This window comes from Rhinatrema bivittatum, chromosome 4 (genome assembly GCF_901001135.1).
Source record: "Rhinatrema bivittatum chromosome 4, aRhiBiv1.1, whole genome shotgun sequence".
NCBI lineage: Eukaryota > Metazoa > Chordata > Amphibia > Gymnophiona > Rhinatrematidae > Rhinatrema > Rhinatrema bivittatum.
The window spans coordinates 293,191,785-293,210,379 of NC_042618.1; the positions used below are offsets into that span (position 1 = coordinate 293,191,785).

An 18,595-nucleotide genomic window follows, 5' to 3' on the forward strand; every position below is an offset into this window, starting at 1 on the left:
GCCTAGCTCTTGGACTCCGACTTCGGCTTCTTTCATCATCTCAGGCATCCGGTACTTGCTGGCTCAGAGGATTCTCCTGTCCCAGCGGCTCGGGCTCTCACGGGCTCCTCCCAGGGGAGCTGCGGGCTTCCAAGGGTGAAGACTCTTCATCTACCTGAGCCCAGCTGTCCTTCATCCATCTCTTCGGCCACAGTCCGGACCCTTGGTCACATAGGGTCCCACCTAAGTCCAAGGGGTCCGGGTCCCTACGGGCTCCTCCTGGGGGGACCGCAGACTTCCAGTGGTGAAGCCTCTTCCGAGTCTCTTCAGTGCTGCCTCCCGGCTGAGACACTCGCTGTGGGCCTCTGCAGCATACCATCCACTGTTTCAGCTGGCCCAAGGGCCCACAACCTTAACAGTTTGCAAGGCCGTGGATCCAGCGGATCTTGCTGGCTTGAAAGCCATCCCGGGTATTGCCCAGAGACTGCAACAGCAGCAAGCCTGCCTCGACACCCTGATGGCAATGGTGCAGGGACTCGCCAACCGTGTTGGCGGAACCACGGCTGCCAGTCCTCCGGTACCCGGAGCTGGGACAAGTTCCGGATCTACAGCACCCATACAGATGCCAATGCCTTCAAGATTTTCAGGAGATGCGAAGTTGTGCCGAGGCTTCCTGAACCAGTGCTATATCCGATTCAACCTCCTTCCACTTCAGTTTCTGACAGACCGGGCCAATACCAGCTTTATTATCTCTCTGCTGGATGGGAGACTCCTGGCATGGACCTCCAACCTTTGGGAGCACCAGGACTCCCACCTGGACAACCTGGTGCACTTTGTCTCTGCCTTTAGGCGGGTCTTCAATGAGTCCTCCCGCAAACCCACTACCGCATCCTAGCTGTTTCAGCTGCGTCAGAGTAATCGGCCTTTGGAGGAACACACCGTAGACTTCCAAACACTTACCGCCAAATTAAACTGGGGCAGTGATAGCCTGCATGATATCTTTTTGGAGAGTCTCTCCCCAAGACACGAGGATGAATTTGCAGCCAGGGAACTCCCTGATGACCTGAATGAACTCATCGACCTAGCGGGTCGTGTGGATCGCCGCATCCAGCGCCGGTTCCGGGAGAAGAGGCCGGCTCGTAGGCTTGGGATCTTTGGAACCACTCCCTCCTGGAGCGGGAATTCTCCGCCAGCTTCTCCAGGGGCTCAAGACATCGAACCCATGCAGGTGGGTCGGGGCCCTATCTCCCAAGAAGAAAGGAGGAGACGCCGGTCTCTGGGCTTATGCCTGTACTCCGATGGCATGGGCCATTTCATTGCCTGCTGTAGTGAGCATCTGGGAACGCTTGGACCTAGGGACAGTCGGGGAACTAACCCTAGGCCATACCACCTCTGACTCCCCGTGCATCGTGCCGGTGACCTTACTCCTCCCCGAGGGGGAGTTCGACACGCAAGCCCTGATCGACTCTGGAGCAGGGGGCAACTTCATACTTAAGGACTTAGTGGAGCAACTCCAGATTGGGGTTCAACCCCAAAAGCCCCCTCTCCGCGTGTCTTCCATCCAAGGGAAACTCCTTTCAGGCACCATCGCTACGCGCACCAAGTCTTTCACCTTACGCACTGATATGCTGCATCAGGAGGAGATATTCTTCCACATCCTAGAGAAATCCATGCATCCGGTCATCCTGGGGCTACCCTGGCTTCGGAAGCACTCACCTGTAATCTCATGGGATTCCCTCCAGCTGGCATCCTGGAGACCAGCCTGCTTCGACTCCTGCCTGGCTACAATTCCTCGGCCACCGGTACCTCTCCTGATGGCCTCCTTGGCCCTGCCTTCGCACTGCCAAGACTTCCATGATGTCTTTACCAAAGAAAAAGCCAAGATCCTTCCAGAACATTGCCCCTTCGACTGTGCGATCAACTTGCTTCCGGGTACCACAGCACCCCGGGGACGGGTATACCCATTGTCCCTTCCGGAGACACAAGCCATGTCTGCCTATATCCGAGAGAACCTGGATCAAGGTTTTATTCGGCCCTCCAAGTCCTCGGCTGGAGCCGAGTTCTTCTTTGTAGCGAAGAAGGATGGGTCCCTCCGACCCTGCATTGATTACCGGGGCTTGAACAGTATCACTCGGCAGGATCGGTATCCCTTACCCTTGATTCCTGAACTCCTCGACCGCTTGCAAGGAGCCAAGGTTTTCACCAAGCTGGACCTTCGTGGGGCATACAACCTAGTGCGCATCCATCCTGGAGACGAATGGAAGACCGCTTTTAACATAAGGGATGGCCACTACGAATACCTGGTCATGCCCCTTGGCCTTTGCAATGGCCCAGCAGCCTTTCAGAATCTCATGAATGAGGTTCTGTGGGAGATGTTTCATACTTCTGTAATTGTCTACCTTGACGATGTCCTGATATATTCCAGTGACTTGGGAACACCCCGTCAAGATGTCCGCCAGGTACTACAGAAATTGCGGGAGAATCGACTCTACGCGAAACTTGAAAAATGCAAATTCGAGTAAGAATCACTACCATTCTTGTGGTATATCGTATCCTCTACAGGCTTATTTTATTTTATTTATTTAACGTATTTATATACCGTTTACCAATACAAATATTGATCAAAATGGTTTATAACAATGTACTTAAAATCAAAGCTATCTAATAAAAAACTAATATAAAATAAACTAAGTAAAAAATATAAAGTAAAATAAAATGCATGGACCCGGACAAGGTTGTCGCCATCAAGGATTGGCCTCAACCAGCAGGGGTTAAGGCACTCCAGCGGTTCCTCGGCTTTGCCAATTTTTATCTGCAATTTATTCTCCATTATTCCCAGATGGTGGCTCCATTGACGACCCTCACCAGGAAGGGGGCCGATGCCAAGAACTGGCCAACCACGGCCACGTGGGCCTTTCAGGAATTAAAGGAAGTGTTCCTCTAGGACACCTGCCTTCTCCACCCAGACCCCTAACGCCAGTTCATCGTAGAGGTCAATGCCTCTGACATAGCCGTTGGCACTGTGCTAAGCCAACTGTCCGCCGGAGGCAGATCCCTGCCATGTTCCTACTACTCAGGTAAGTTGATGCCCGCAGAGAGGAACTACGGCATCAGTGATAAGAAGCTGCTGGCCATCAAACTAGCTTTTGAAGAGTGGCGCCAATGGTTAGAGGGGGCCCAACATCCGATTGTCGTCTACACCGACCACAAGAACCTTGAATATATATGCCATGCTCAGCGTCTTAATCCTCGGCAGGCGCGCTGGTCACTCTTTTTCAGCCGGTTCGATTTTCACTTCGTTACCGACCAGCCTCCAAGAACGTCCGGGCGGATGCTCTCTCCCATACGACGGAGACTGAAGACACCACCAACCCGCCTCAGTACATTTTGGACCCAGCCAAAGTCCTGTTGGCCGCCTCCGAGGTGGCTCCCATAGGTAATACAGTGGTGCCCTCTCGTTCCCACAGGAGAGTCTTAGCATGGGCCCACGACTCACTGACCGCTGGGCACCCAGGAATTGCCAGGATGCTAGAACTTCTGACCAAGTTCTATTGGTGGCCACAGGTCAAGAAGGATGTACAAAACTATGTCCAGTCGTGTCCTACCTGTGCCCAGCAGAAACCTCTGCATGGACGCCCCTGGGGGCTCCTGCAACCGCTACCCGTTCCCATGGAACCCTGGACTCACCTCTCTACCGATTTTATTGTGGATTTGCCGGTTTCCAATGGGAAGACCATGATCTGGGTCACGGTCGACCGTTTCTCAAAAGTGGCCCACTTCGTGCCTCTCGCCAAACTGCATCTAGCGCCGGATTTAGCTAGCCTCTTTACACTGCACGTCTTCCGACTACATGGATTCCCTTCGCACATTACCTCAGACCATGGTCCACAGTTTATGGCAAAGTACTGGAGGTCCCTCTGCAGGACATTCGGAGTGCAGTTGGATCTCACTACTGCTTTCCACCCCCAGGCCAATGGTCAGGCTGATCGGACCAACCGAACTCTGAAGACCTTCCTCCGGGCCTTCGTTGGAGAGCTACAAGATGACTGGGTCACCTTTTTACCCTGGGCAGAGTTTTCATATAACTGCCACAAACACTCTGCAACTGACCTGTCCCCCTTCCAGCTGGTCTATGGAAAGAGCCCTAGGCCTCCATTGCCTCTACCACTGACAGTACCCTCGCCTGCGGTCCAACTCACGTCACGGACTTCTACCCAGGAAAAACTCTGGACAGCCGCCGCCAGGGCGAAGAAGTACACTGACAGACTACGGTGCCCGGCCCCGGTCCTCCTTCGAGGGAGTAAGGTCTAGTTGTTACATGGAAACCGATGTGATGTTTACCTAACGAATGTCGGTATACAAAAATTGCAAATAAATAATAAAATAAATAAATAGTTGAGCACGAGAAATATTTGGTTATGGGTCCCTTCTATGCACCTGGCTCCCAGATATATTGGTCCATTCACAGTGGCAGAGCGAGTTGGGGCTGTATCCTACCGCCTACAACTACCGTCCACGTTGCGCATTCACAACGTGTTCCACGTGTCCCTGCTTAAGCCTGTGGTGCTTTCCACCTTTCATGCCAAGCCTCCGGAACCCACCGCCACTGAGGCCGAGGCCGAGACCGATGGCACCTATACGGTGAAGAATGTCCTGGACATTCGATTCCACCACCGCTGGTGGGAATACCTCATCTCATGGGAGGGATTCGGCCCAGAGGAGAATTCCTGGGAACCCTCCTCTAATATCCTGGATAAAAATCTCCTTCGTCAGTTCCATGAGGATCACCCAAGTAAACCCAGGCCTCCAGGGAGGGGGTGTAAGAGGGGAGGTACTGTTACGGTCCCGGGCCGTGACCCAGGACCTGCACTTACTTTGCGGCCGGCCCGGCCGCAAGGACGCCTTCCCCCCGGCCTCCAAGGCCGAAGACACGGCCCTCTGTGGCGTTCTCCCTGCAAAGGAGACACCGACACTGATCCCCGGCTGGCCCCACCCCCTAGGCGTGCGCATGTGCGCTAGGGTTTCTTCTTAAAGGGGCCAGCGTGGGAAAACACAGAAACAGCCCCTGATGAGTTGCCGGGCCATTTAAACCCAGCAGCTGCAGCAGTTCAGGGCCTTGCAACGAGGTTCCACAGTCTTCTGTGTTATTAGTTGCTGCATTGGACTTCGGTTCACCTCCGCTGATGCTTGACTCCTGGCTTCTGACCCTGCTTCGTCTCCTGACCACGTCTCTGGCTTCTGCTCCTGGTTTGGTTCGTTCTCTGTCTTCTGGTTTTGACCCGGCTCCGTCCCACGACTCCTTCTTTGGCTTACGTCCCTAGCTTTGGTTTGGATATCGGACTTCTGGCTTCTGACCCGGCTTCGCTCTTGGACTCCAACTTCGGCTTCTTTCATCATCTCAGGCATCTGGTACTTGCTGACTCAGAGGATTCTCCTAAGTCCCAGCGGCTCGGGCTCTCACGGGCTCCTCCCGGGGGAGCCGCAGGCTTCAAAGGGTGAAGACTCTTCATCTACCTGAGCCCAGCTGTCCTTCATCCATCTCTTCGGCCGCAGTCCGGACCCTTGGTCACATAGGGTCCCACCTAAGTCCAAGGGGTCCGGGTCCCTACGGGCTCCTCCTGGGGGGACCGCGGACTTCCAGTGGTGAAGCCTCTTCTGAGTCTATTCAGTGCCACCTCCCGGCTGAGACACTCGCTGTGGGCCTCCGCAGCATACCATCCACTGTTTCAGCCGGCCCAAGGGTGCACAACCGTAACAAGAGGGATGGGATCGTATCTCCCTGCCCCAGGTTGAAACAATGACCAATTAATTTTAACTGGAGTAGTGATAAGCTACCTTGCTGCTCTGTGCTAATGAATCTCCCTTCTAGTTCTAGTATTCCTGCATAGAAAATAATCACATTACAGGCCACTGTCTCTGGTGTATGTGGAGATGTGGTTCAGGGATTGGCAGCACAGTGTGGGGAGAAGAAGGTCAAGTATTGGCTTCCTGGTTGGGGGGAAAGTGGGGAGGGAAAGCATGGGATTGATTGCTACAGACAGGAAAGAGGAGGTGGGTGACTGAAAAAGAGGGAGCATAGGTAAAAGTAGGACTGAGAGAAAGAACACAGGAAAACAGTTGAGAGAACACAGGAGAAGTGGTAAAGGGGGCGAGAGAGTGCAGGAAAGGAGGTGAGGGAAAGAGTATGCTCAAGGAAGAGATAATGCGCAAGAGTAGCCAAGGGGATTATAGAGGAGGAGGAGGTAGAGGGAAAGAACATAGGAAGAGGTAAGGAAAAGAGAGCATCAGGAATGGATAAGGTATAGGAGGTGAGGAAAAGAAAGAATAGGAGGAAATGAGGGGTGAGATAGTTCAGGATTAAATCTGTGTAAAAGTGCAGGAGGAGGTAAATGGGTGTGAGTGAAGCATGATTGGAGAAAGCATAGAACAATAGGAGTTTCAGTCTACTTGAAGGGGCCTCTGCTGGAGGGGTCCTGCTTGTGCTGGGGAGGGGTTTCTGCTGATCATTTAGGGAAGGGTGGTGGATTAATGTAACGGATGCATTTCTGATGTTGGTAACATTCGTGCATTGCTGGTCATTGTAAAACCACATTTAACACAGTATTTACTAAAGGCTTAATGTCCTTTACTAAATACCATGTCAAATGGCCTACAGTAATGCCCATTAAAAATCTGCAATAATGCACTTTAGTAAACAGACTCCTTAATGCGCCTGCAGCTAATATATACACTGTCCCACTGGAAGGATCCTTAGAATATCTGGAGCTTTATTACATGCAGAGTCCCATAGAAGGAACCCATATATGTAAGTATGTCCTTGAAAGACACTTTGCAAGTGTGATGCTTCCTTTATATGAAAGATCTATGAAACTTCCTCTTTTTCCATGTCACACCAGGCTCCCCTTGCTTTACATCATATAATAGGGACACTGAGATTTATAGCACAGTGCAATATCCAAACATAAGCTCATTTCATATCCTAGGTTCTCCTGCCACTGGTTGATCAGTATTTCAAGAATCACTGCCTCTACTTCCTGTCCTCCCCCATCAAGACTCTTAGCAGCAGTGGATACGCATCCAATAAAGAAAAAGAGATGGTGGCAAGGTAAGGACCCTCCAGGGATTAGAAGAATCAAGGATGTGAAAGGTATCAGGGGAGGCAGTGGGCTGTGATAGAAGGGTCTAGAAAGATTGGAACCAGAGGAACTATTAGAAGAAAATAGAAATATAAATAACCTTGGAATGAGTGAAAAGCCATTTCTTACTGTTCTGAAATGTTCCATCTGTTAAGACTACTCCTCTATGGATGTTTCCTCTCCACAGTTCAAAATATAGTAAAAAAAAACAAAAACTACAAACTTAAGTAAATATAAAGTCACCAAAGCAAGGCTAATTGTTGTACACAATAAAGAAAAATGACATATTAGTAAATGGAAAATAATAGCAATGATGCAGAATCTGAAACCCTGTCTGTCTGTAAAAGTAATTTTACTACAATTAGGTAAAACAGACTTTATTCTAGACTACTTAAACCAAATTTGATGAACTTGGCTGGACGCAAATTTATCTCCTACTCTGCCAGTTTTCCGATCTAGTTCCTGTTTAATTGCTATAATAGACAAATCCTTTAAACAGTCTTGGCTCAAGCTAGATCTTAAATGTTTTTTTTTATGAGCTTAAGTTTAGAAAAGCTGTGTTTTGCTGAAGCAACCAATAGGGGCATTGTCAACAAAATTTGAAGGCAAATTGTAATATTGGGATAGATTTCACATAAACTGTAAGGTACAATACATTTCAGATTTCAACTATATGTAACCCTTTTCCATGGAGGTGCTATATTAAAGGGCCATACAAGAATTTGCTTCTTAGGGTTGTCTTTGTAGTCATATTTCCCCTCTTTGTTTGTCCCAGGGTATGAGTCCTTTCTATGGGGGGAAGGATGACCTTCTAGGCCCAGGCAGTATAGTGACTTCCCTTTATGTGTTACTAACTGCTTTCTGTGATGCTGTGCTGCAGGGACCAGACAGAACACAGTAGTGGGTATTCAAAATAAAAGTTTACTTTGATTTTTTCCGATTTAAATAATCAATCATCTGTATTTACATCTGGGTTACAACTGGCATCTTTCACTGAACTCTGTTCTCCACTCTCTGTATATGTTTTTCAGCACCAGGTCTTGGGCTATATCTCATCCCTCAGGGACTGAGCTGATAAGAAAATCCTAGTTGGGCAGGGAAATCCCTAAAAGTGACAAGGATCTCCTTTGTCACATAAATGTACCTGAGCTCCACATAAGTCCAAATCATCCCCATTCTGTGTCCTGTGTCCCAAAGGGTGGAGATCCAGATGTGGGTCTCCAAAAGCTCTTGCCTCTGCTCCTTGGACTTCTGTCGTGACCTCTCATTAGGACAGATTTGCATTGAAAAAACAGGCTAATATAACCCAACTTCATCTGTAAGGAGGGGTGGCACTAAACCTCCTCACAAACCAAAAAGGGTAAAACACTTTCCAAGTCCAAAAACATTTATCTTCTGCTGAGTTGAGTCACTGCTGCCCTGCCTTTTCAGGGGGAAGGGATACACAGGTCTTACCGCCCCAGCCCCTGGATATAGGTCTTGACCCTCACCAGAAATGGACCATTGTCTCACCCCAAGTAAACTCAGTAAAAGTACCCAAAATGTAAACCAAAATCTTTTTCCTAAACTGGAAGCAGACCCTGATAGGCAAAGGGTGCACTGCAGAAATCTCTTCCAAAACAACCAGCTCCCAAAACCAGTTCCTTACTCTCCGGAAGCCAATGCAAAATGACCACAATTTCTAAATCACTTGCCCCTCCAAGTGAACTAAAGAGCTACCATTCACAGTCAGCTTCAAGGGGAGGTGCTGTAAGGAAATGGTTTCTCCCACTAACCTGGAATACCTAGGATAGGGATTTAGAACCATCTGGAAGTCTCTGCACTTCCCCCCCCCCCCTCTCCCCCCCAAAAAAAATAAAATTGAGTGGATGGGCACATACATAAATACCAATTTTCAGCAAATGCTAAACAGCTTAAACATACAACATAGTACAGATATTAACACCACTTTCTAGTCTCACCACAAGGAGACACCTCCCAAGTAGAGCCTGCAACCTGCATAGTTTTAAGACTCAATATCAGAATTTACATACACATACTAGACAACATTATAACTCACATTTGAACTACACCTCCTAGTAATTCTTCAAGAGGGAAACCATCATAGAAACATTTATCAAAAACCACTAATTCTTACATTCTCCTGGGGGGAAGAATACCCACTATACTTCACATTTCAACATTTACCACAAAACTTTTAAACTCACCTATTAAAAAATATGCTTCCACCACAGTCTCCTGGAGGAAGTCCCACTAAAACAGGTACCTTTGACCTCTTTCTCCCAACAAGGTGGGGAACCATAGGCCTCATTGCTCCTTCAATTGACTACTTGCAAGGCCCACTAAGGATTAAGGAGAGCTCATCCCATCCCAGGCAACACCCGCACCGGTCAGCAGGAAACCATTACAGAAAAATACCCAAAACTCTCCTATTTCTATTCCCAGTGGGGGATATCACATATCTTTATTTAACCATTGAATAGCATTACATCCTCTCCCATTAGATCTCATGAAGGAAGATTTCTTCTTCTGCTGCTTCTTCTCTCTGCACCTCATACATGGCCTCTACTTTATTACTTATTAGGGGATATGGGAGCACATACCGATGATAAAACCAGTGCCTGTAAAGAAAAAATAAATTAGCAGCATAGATTACTAAACCCCTTGAAAGACTCCAAGTGGAAAAAGGAAATAAATAATTAAGCAATTAATTAGAAAAAGGAATCAACAAACACCATTTTTTGTTATTTTTGGTCATTTTATAATTTTTCTATAAGCATTTTTGCATAAATTTTCTTTTCAAAACCATACCAATATGGTTTTTTTTTTAACAATTTACAGGATTTATCCAGGAATATAAATACTTCATTTCCATATTCTATCTCTCAACATCAACAATAACAAAACAACTCTCCCCAGAAGGACAAAACACTGTTCAAAACATTAACTAAGAGGATCTTCTTGCCTTCAAGATTTCTTGATAGCCAGGCCATTTGGTAGACTGTAGCATCCTCAATGTAACACAGTCTACCCTCCCTTGGAGGGAAAGCCAATAATTCATTTGACTTCAATAATTTCAATCTCACTTAAGCTAACTGGAAAAAGTTTCTTTGCAAAACAAGAACAGACAGACAAAGAGATAGAGAAAAATCCTGGGTTCAACCTCCTCTGGATCTGAAACAGTTTTCAGAACAAGCCCACCTCACAGTACTATCCTATCTTCAGCTTCTTCTTCTTCCATCAGCTTGGCTGGTTTGTAGTGGTCCGGGCTGGACTTCTGGATGGTTACCCCATTGGGGAGGAGGCAATTAATCTTATACTTTCTTTGGTTCCCATTTCTCATATGACACACTACCGCATGTTTATGGACATTGCAGCCCAGCTTCATCTTGGCCACCTTTCTATCCAGTGCCTTTCAGTAATTGGTTTGCTCCATTACTCCTTTCGGGTCGGAGGAATTCTTTGATGACTTGATCTGTGTTCTCAGCCAGCCATGATTCTTGATTATCTTCGTCATGGTTCATGACATAAACAGGCACGACTGGATATTGCAGGCCAAATATCCCTTGGACTTTTTGTGCCACAATATGCTTTCCTTGTGACACTCAATAGAGTTGTTCTCTTGCTCAAGGTGGCTGGGACACAGGCTGTTCCATCAATTCATCTTCTATAAAAGATTCAGGTGTCACTGGCCAGGGAGGATGCATTCCCTCCACTGATGGGAACTGGAGAGTTTCTTTGAGGTAAGGAGCCTTCTCCAGAAGGCATCTCTGAGCTGGATCATGAAGCTGGAGTCTCCATGTCCATGATGCACCTCTCCCTGTAGGTTTTAGGGCCTTGTATCATGAGATTAACTCTGTGGATTACTACTATATAGAATTCCTTGGCCTGTCTGGGGCTTACTGCCATGCACCACTTGCGGCAATCCTGACTCCATGGAATATGCAGGGCCCTTGACTGTCCCAATGAATACAAACTAGTGGAACAGTCATCAGATGACTGTCCATGGTCTCTGCTAGCTTGTTGTACTGGATTTTGCATGGTGGCTAATTCCACAGACAAGGTCCTCTGAGCCAATAATGGTCTAGCTGCTTCCATAGACTTAGGCGGTAATGCTCGGCCAAACCCCAGGCTCTGTACTGCAACTTTGGTGTCTGTGGCTGAGGCACTCTGGCTTTGGGCCTCAACTTGGACAGCCCACCAAAGTGGCGCAGTTTCTCCTCCAGTTCAGACACCAGTAGGCTCCTCATACACCACCTCCACTATCACATTGGGTCCATCTCCAAACATGAACATGCAGCCCGGTCTGACATCAGGTCTCACTTCACTGACTCCAGTCAGGCTAATCAGGGATTTGGGTGATGGGCTTTTCTCCATTAACTTTTCTTTCTCCCCAGCACATGCTGTTGCTGCTATCTGATAGCACCACACCCTGCTAAAGACATTCACAACCCTACTTGGTACTGGACTGGCCCTGCTAGGACTGTGAGCCCAAATACATGTCTTGGCCCACCAATGGTAAACATAGAGTCACTCACACGGTGACCTCCATTCACACTGATCACAGACTCTCCATCCTTCGACTGCTGCGGAGGACTGCCTTAACCCGAGTTAGAGGGATTTGACACTGGCTGTTCAGTCATAATTGTGCTTCATCAAATCCGCTCTGCTGATAATGTGTCTTGCTCTGCACTCTGCTGACTTGCTCGGTTGAGGCCTGATGTTGTATCACTCGTATAGCTGCCATATCTCTCACACACCACTCCTCATGCTAACCTCTGTGTCATGAACATACCACCAGTTTTATAGTGTCTTATTGGCTGTATGCCATGCTCGTCACTGATAACATCATATGCTCTCGCCGCACACTCTCTCTTTCTTGATGCACTTCCCTTCCTGCAGCTTTCTGAAGGTGGGAAAGACAGCCATTTTTGTAAGTATTGCATTTTTTTCTACACTTCTTGCTAATGTAGCACAGTTGCAAAACATCATATTTAATGTCAATAACACACATTTTCGCAGTTCCACCACCCTCGAGCCCCAGTGTAGCACTACTGCATGCAGGGCCCATGAAGCCTCATCCTTTGGGTTATCCTGCAATTTGATCCTAGATTACTGGAGAAGTTCTCTGTGGTGCAATGATGTTCTGATCCATAAAAGAGCAGGTGTCACTTCTTAAGCATGCCAACACAATCTGGGTGGTGAGCAGGCCAATCTTAGCCATCAAAGCTGAAGACTTGACAGGCAACTTGTCTTGCTCTCACTCACCGATGCAACATAGGAGCAGGAATACCCTGCTACTTGGTATTTTCTGCTTGGCAAGTTTTCAAACATTGCATTTGCTGTGCAGCCCAGGATGTGGTCAACCTCTCACAAGTTCATGCTAGTGATACCTCACTTGCCGTGGTCTCCCCATCAACCTAGTGAAACATTTGGTGAAACAAAGCAGTTATGACAGCAATATTGTGTGGCACACAAGAGCAACAACAATGCTACAGAGTCTCCAGCTTTAAGATACTACAACAGGGGGAAGGGAGCCCTGTTAGCATCATGCCACCAGATGTAAAACCAGTCAAATGTAAAACCATAGTCTTCTGTCACAACCTACCTCTGCCTGATAGAACAGAGATGCACTTGACCAAGACCATTTGGCCAACAGCCCCACTCGAACAGCAGTATGTCCCACATTGGAAGCAAAGCTTTATCAGGTGTGCATGCACTGAACTGATTATTCATAAATTATGAGATGCCCAAGAAATAGCACTCCTGAAAAGCAGAGTGATGAGTCAATAGACTCTATGAAAGTAAATAAAATGACCTTAATGTAAGGTTGCAAGAGCTGCAGGGCACTGTGGGAAGATATGAAGGCTGTATGGCCCATGCAAAGAGATTGGAATGCATGGTGGAAGTCTTAAAATATGATGATGCAACTGCAATGTTCCTGTTTTGCTTTACCAGGAACTAAATTTTGCCTGTCTTCCCTTGATGCTATACCAGGAGTGCAGACTAAGCATACCTGAAATCACCCTGAACTTGGGAATGAGTAGCAGAAGGAATGAGGAAAAAGTCACCAATTAGGTAATTAACCATTGAATAGCGCCTGTGCCACCCTTCAGTGTTGAGTAGCAAAATGGAAGACCCCGTCATGGGGAGGAGGTGAGAACATGGTGCTGGATGCCCAAGCAACTTTGGTCAACAAAACACACATGCCTATGGCCACTACTGCCTGGATATCTGACCACATCAACAGTAAAACGGCAAAAAAAAACCCCACACATTTTAGGTAAGGAAGTGTGAAATGGCCACAATAAATTATGCAATTCGCTAGAATGAATCTGCCAAGATGCATAAGGATATGTCTAGAGACCCTGCAATAAGAAATATAACTACTGTTATATAGTGTGTTTGCAATAGCCGTAGGATTTGTGTGAAGATCTTAAAAACCATAGCAGGAAAATCAGAAAGATTGAAATGCCTAGTGGAAAACCTCGAGGTAGTAAGAAGTCCACAATATTACAGGGGGTGCGTAGTAACCATACCTGAATTCTCCTGACAGAATGAGATTAACCACAAGATAGTACCTCTGTCGCATGAGCTAAGATTCACCATAGTAAGGTTGAACACTTGTTAAAGAACTGCTTTTCAGGTCTTGAGCAAGTAGGATGCTGTTTGCAGGAAAACGTGCAAGCTAGCGCTTCACTGTCCTCCTCTGCAGGAATATCTGTGTAACATGAAGTCACAAGAGTATGCAGCAATCTTTTCCAAGGCAGAATAGACAGTTTAACAGATCAAACCACTCTAGAACTGCCAACCCATAGGACGGGCGCCTGAGGAACAAAATCCACAAATAAAGTAAATAACTTTTCCAATGCCTAAGGACCCTACATGTGCATAAAGTCTGAAGACCAAGTGACATGTGCTCTACCGGCAGGGCAAATCAAAGTGGTAACAGGTGCATAAGTTGCTGAAAAAAGAGAACAGAGGACACACAGAAAAGCTGACATGCAAGTGGATATCTCCTGACTTCATTCAGATTACTCAGAGTGCATAAAACCTTTGACGTACACAAAGACCTAATAATATCCTGAGATACAAAATTAGCAATGCTGGAACTCATGAAGTATACAGACTTGACAAGTTGAAAAGGTTAACTAGTCTTGAATCGTGCTGTGGATCAAATGCCAGAAAATAAATCAATAGCATAGCTCCAACTTATCACATATGACATGGTATCTGACAACAGGCCTATGGCTAATCACGCGGAGTAACCATGAGGAAGCGTTGAACAACAGGGATGGCAAGGAGCATGTTGCTAGATGCCAACCTTCTTGTGTCAAAAATTCAGATTGGCTCCATGCTAACAATCGCATGGTACTAACAAAAGGCAACTGGGAGTGAATTTGAAGTTATTACTGTTGTAAGGAGTATCTGACCTGCCTGAGCTGTCTAAAAGGTAAAAGTGATGCACACCCACTGCCACAGACAAGACAGTCGAAAATAGGTATTTGGGTGCAATAAGGCCTGATGAAAAGAAAAGACAGTATTAGTTGTCAATAGGTTTAAATTATATGCAAGCATAGACTCTGATAAGTAACACACATGCCACTGCCAGAGGAAAACATTGGGAGAATGACTGGTGCTAAGCCATAATGCTTTTTATGGACCAATGAAAGTAGGAAATACCCTTTTCGTAGATAGGTATCTCAAACCTCCATTTCTGATACTTTAGGTATACAGAGACTTGAATTATGAGACACACGGTGCTTTGTATGGTCTAGTCAAAATAGGAAATACTCTTTTCACAGATAAATATCTCAGACCTCCATTTTGAATTTCACTAGGTAAACAGAGACTTGAACTTTGAGCTACAATATGGAACACTGGGGAACTTGAGGAATGCAAGGCATTGATGAAAAAGAAGTAACTGAGGGCATTAAGCTGCCGAGCTTACATTTAGAGTCCTGGACACATAGCAGAGCCATGTATCTGTTGGAACTAGAGACAATAAGAATATTGTAATTTTCTTTGCTGAATGGCAAACAGATCCATACCCATTGTTCCCTATGAGAAAAGGCACAGTCAAGAGTCAAGAGTCACAGGGATGTGCTTGATTACTTTGCCTCTCAATGGACAAGATGAAGGCAGGTCAATAACAAAAGTCAAGAAGGCATGTGATAAACTCAGAAAATCCATAGTTGCTAAGAAGAGTATTTAAAAACAGAGCACACAGATAAATGACTCCACGAACTTAAATACAAATCATACAAATAAAGGACCCAAACTATTTACATCATCCGATATTAAGTGGGTGGTGCATATAAAATAGAAATACAAATAATGGACTCAACGTCTGCTTGAAATTGCCAGAAGTCTGAAAATAAGTCTGAAAAGTTTGAATGTATGGCACTAAAGGAGGGAGCAGATAAGAAAGAGCGAAGCAGATTGTGTTAGGCACATTGCGGTGCTAGTAGAAAGCAATCTGCAGTAATGACTTTTAGGAAGCAGAATTATGCTAATTGGTGAACAGATCTTATTTGTGCACTGTTATCCCCAGGTGTGGCTAGCATCAGGAGAGCAGCTTTAACCAAAATTGCATTAAACATATGGGAAATTATACCAGAGTTAGAGACCATGCAAGTGGCAGAATTATTTGTTTTTTAAATACTGCTAACCCTTACCTCAAGCTTGCTGCAGACTGTGCACAGAAGGTACACATTTCCCCTTTCAGAAAACTGCCTGCCTTCATGTGCCCTACCCCGATTCAGCTACAGGTCAACTGCTGGATTAGAACCCAGGATGTGCTTCTGCTGGAATCAAGACCTGCAACAACCTCGACACCTTGGAAGCCACAAGTGGAGGACAGTATCATGTATAATACATATGTATGTATATCTATCTATATATACAGCTTGGGATAAATATTCAGTCGCTGAGCGGCTAGTTAAGTTAGACGGATATGTGTCTCTGGCTAACTTTAGACCTGCCCTATGGCATGCTAGAGTTAGCCGGTTAAGTTAACCAGCTAACTCTGCTCCTCCCTGGAATACCTAACTCCTGTCCCAGGAAAGCCCCCGACTTAACTGACTAAATTCTAGCCAGATAAGCCTTTTAAATACACGGCTAAGCCATTTAGATGGATAACTTTCCCGTTATCTGTCTAAATGGCTTTTAAATATCTACCCCAACATATATATAGACAGGTCACTAACACTGGAGGGTCTTCCACCCCTAGGAAACTGCTCAGATACCTACAAAGCAACACCCATTGATCTGGATGGCTGGGTGCCATTCCTGGGCCGCAGGCATCTGGAACAGTAGTGTGTGGATGTACTTGTGAGGGGGTTCCTGCCGGAAATGGATCCTAACAATGTTGTGCCACTAGAGCTCTGGTGTGGCTCACTATCTGCCATACAAATAGGGTGTCCCACTCGGCACATCTTGTGTCCAGGGTCTGCCTCACCAAAGCTGGAAGGCTGCATGCCTGCTTTCAGGCCACAAGGGCCGCACACCTAGCCAGAAGCCTGCAGGCACTGAATTGACACATCCCAATTGTGGTGTCCTTCATCCCCCTCTAATGCCATTTAGCCATTGCAAATAGAAAGCTCCAGCCAGCCCCCAAGTAAGCTGCTGACCGCAAAACAGTGCGGCTCAGAGCAGAACAAAGAGGATCTTGCCTCTGTCCAAGATGACTACCCCAGTCTTGGCCAACCTGCCCCCTTTTAAGATGACTGCCTCACCACATGTGGCTACACCCACACTCAAGTCGTAATAACGAGACACAAGGCCTATGCATCACCAAAGGGATCAGAGTGCCTAATCAATCATGAGGAAACTCGACATCAGCTTGCGGTGGGATCAAGAAAAGAAGGGGAGCACACAAATAGGTAGCAGCGTACTTGCATCTACACCAGAACAGACAACATCCCTCCAAAATGATGATCCCCTGCATGCCAGCAGGCATTCAGCTGTTTTTATTTCATTTAATCTTTAAATATGTGGTTTTCATGCTGCCAGACAGAAGCAATGCCACAGCCAAATGGATATCCACAGGAGTAGGAAGTGAAGTAGACAGCAGGCCACACGCTTACTCCTGGCACCTGCTACAGGATAGCTAGGCCTGCACTCATGCCTGCCTCCTCTCCATCACCCAACTATGATTTGCCTCTGTGTTCCCAGCAGAACACCCCAGGCACTGTCCTATGCAAAGCAAGCTGGCACTGCTCACCCTGCCCTGCAACACAGCCCCCTAACACACAGGTGATAAAAGGTGAGCCACTGACCCCGCTGTGGCCCCAAGGATTCAAGGATCTTGTCCCTGGGAAGACAGTGTGAACAAGTCGTGCCACTAGGAAGATCCTGATCCCAGTACAACATGCCAGCTGAAATCCTGAGGTGGCTTCCCTAATTTGTCCAAGCTTTACCCAGGCTGTAGGCTTTGAGGAACATCTACCTCTGCAACTATGTCCAAAGGTCCATCAGATACCAGCATGCCACCAGCCCCGCACTGCCCTACCTGGCAGGAATCAGTGGTGGCAGCATGATTTTGGGCTTGTCCAATCAACAATGCAGACCCACAAACAACTGACCCCAGCCCAACTCAAAGGAGGATGGTGGGAGAATTGCAGGCCCCACTGAGGGAAATTTCTGCCACACCACCCTGTGACAGCTGCCCAATGGGGGAGGGAGGGAAATTGGGGAGGGAAATTGGGACTACTGGATGAAGAGACCATGAAACCTGCTCGTGGAAACAAACCTCATCCCGTCCAAATGCCCTAGGGGGTGGTGCCCTTTTTAGCCATGGAAGTCCACCACACATCAGCCTGAATTGGGCAAGCCACAGCAAATCAGAGTGTGAGTGAGTCGGGTCCTTACTCTCGACACAACAAAGAAATGCAGTTCCAAATCCTGGACACACGTCAAGGCATACAAAGGCTGAAGGCTCAAATTGAGCATGAACCAGATGCCAGGTAGGCTGCAAAGAATGTGTGGGGAGGGGGAAGAACAGATTAAAAACAGAGGATGCAGGACTTTACCTAGCAAAAACCGCTGAAAGAAAAGATTGGTGGGCAGTCCAGCCCACCTTTAAATTGTGATTGTCAGTCCACCCCCAGCCCTTGTCCCTTCCTTTGCTACAGAGATAGAGCACCTTTACAATTTTAGGAGGGGTCGGCTCTTAATTAATGGTAAAATGTCTCTTTATTTTCAATACATCGAAGCTGCTTCTTCAAAGCAGATTGCATTTTGCAAGTAGTTCAACTTGGCCAAGAAAATGTCCATTGCTTGACTTGTTCAATTTCTCAACATTTCCACCAAAATGGTAAGCTTCTTTCAGCTACATATTGAACTATTGTTATAATATGGTACAGAACATTTTGATCGTGAATTTTTTATTTTCAATCAATTTTTGAGTGTGTGCATCAAGTGCTGTATTCATCTTCAATGAGCTGTGCAAAGCTTCCACTTCTGCGTTAATTCCTAAC

General features: G+C 46.7%; 1 protein-coding gene across 1 annotated transcript in view; it reads left to right on the forward strand.

Annotated features, from left to right (window-relative positions):
- The window catches only part of RYR3 (ryanodine receptor 3), a 1,291,138-nt gene that overhangs the window by 788,939 nt on the left and 483,604 nt on the right, over positions 1 to 18,595 (forward strand). Inside the window, 1 exon segment of the mRNA XM_029600192.1 lies at positions 6,963 to 7,084. Within this exon segment, the coding sequence (XP_029456052.1) occupies positions 6,963 to 7,084 (122 nt within the window).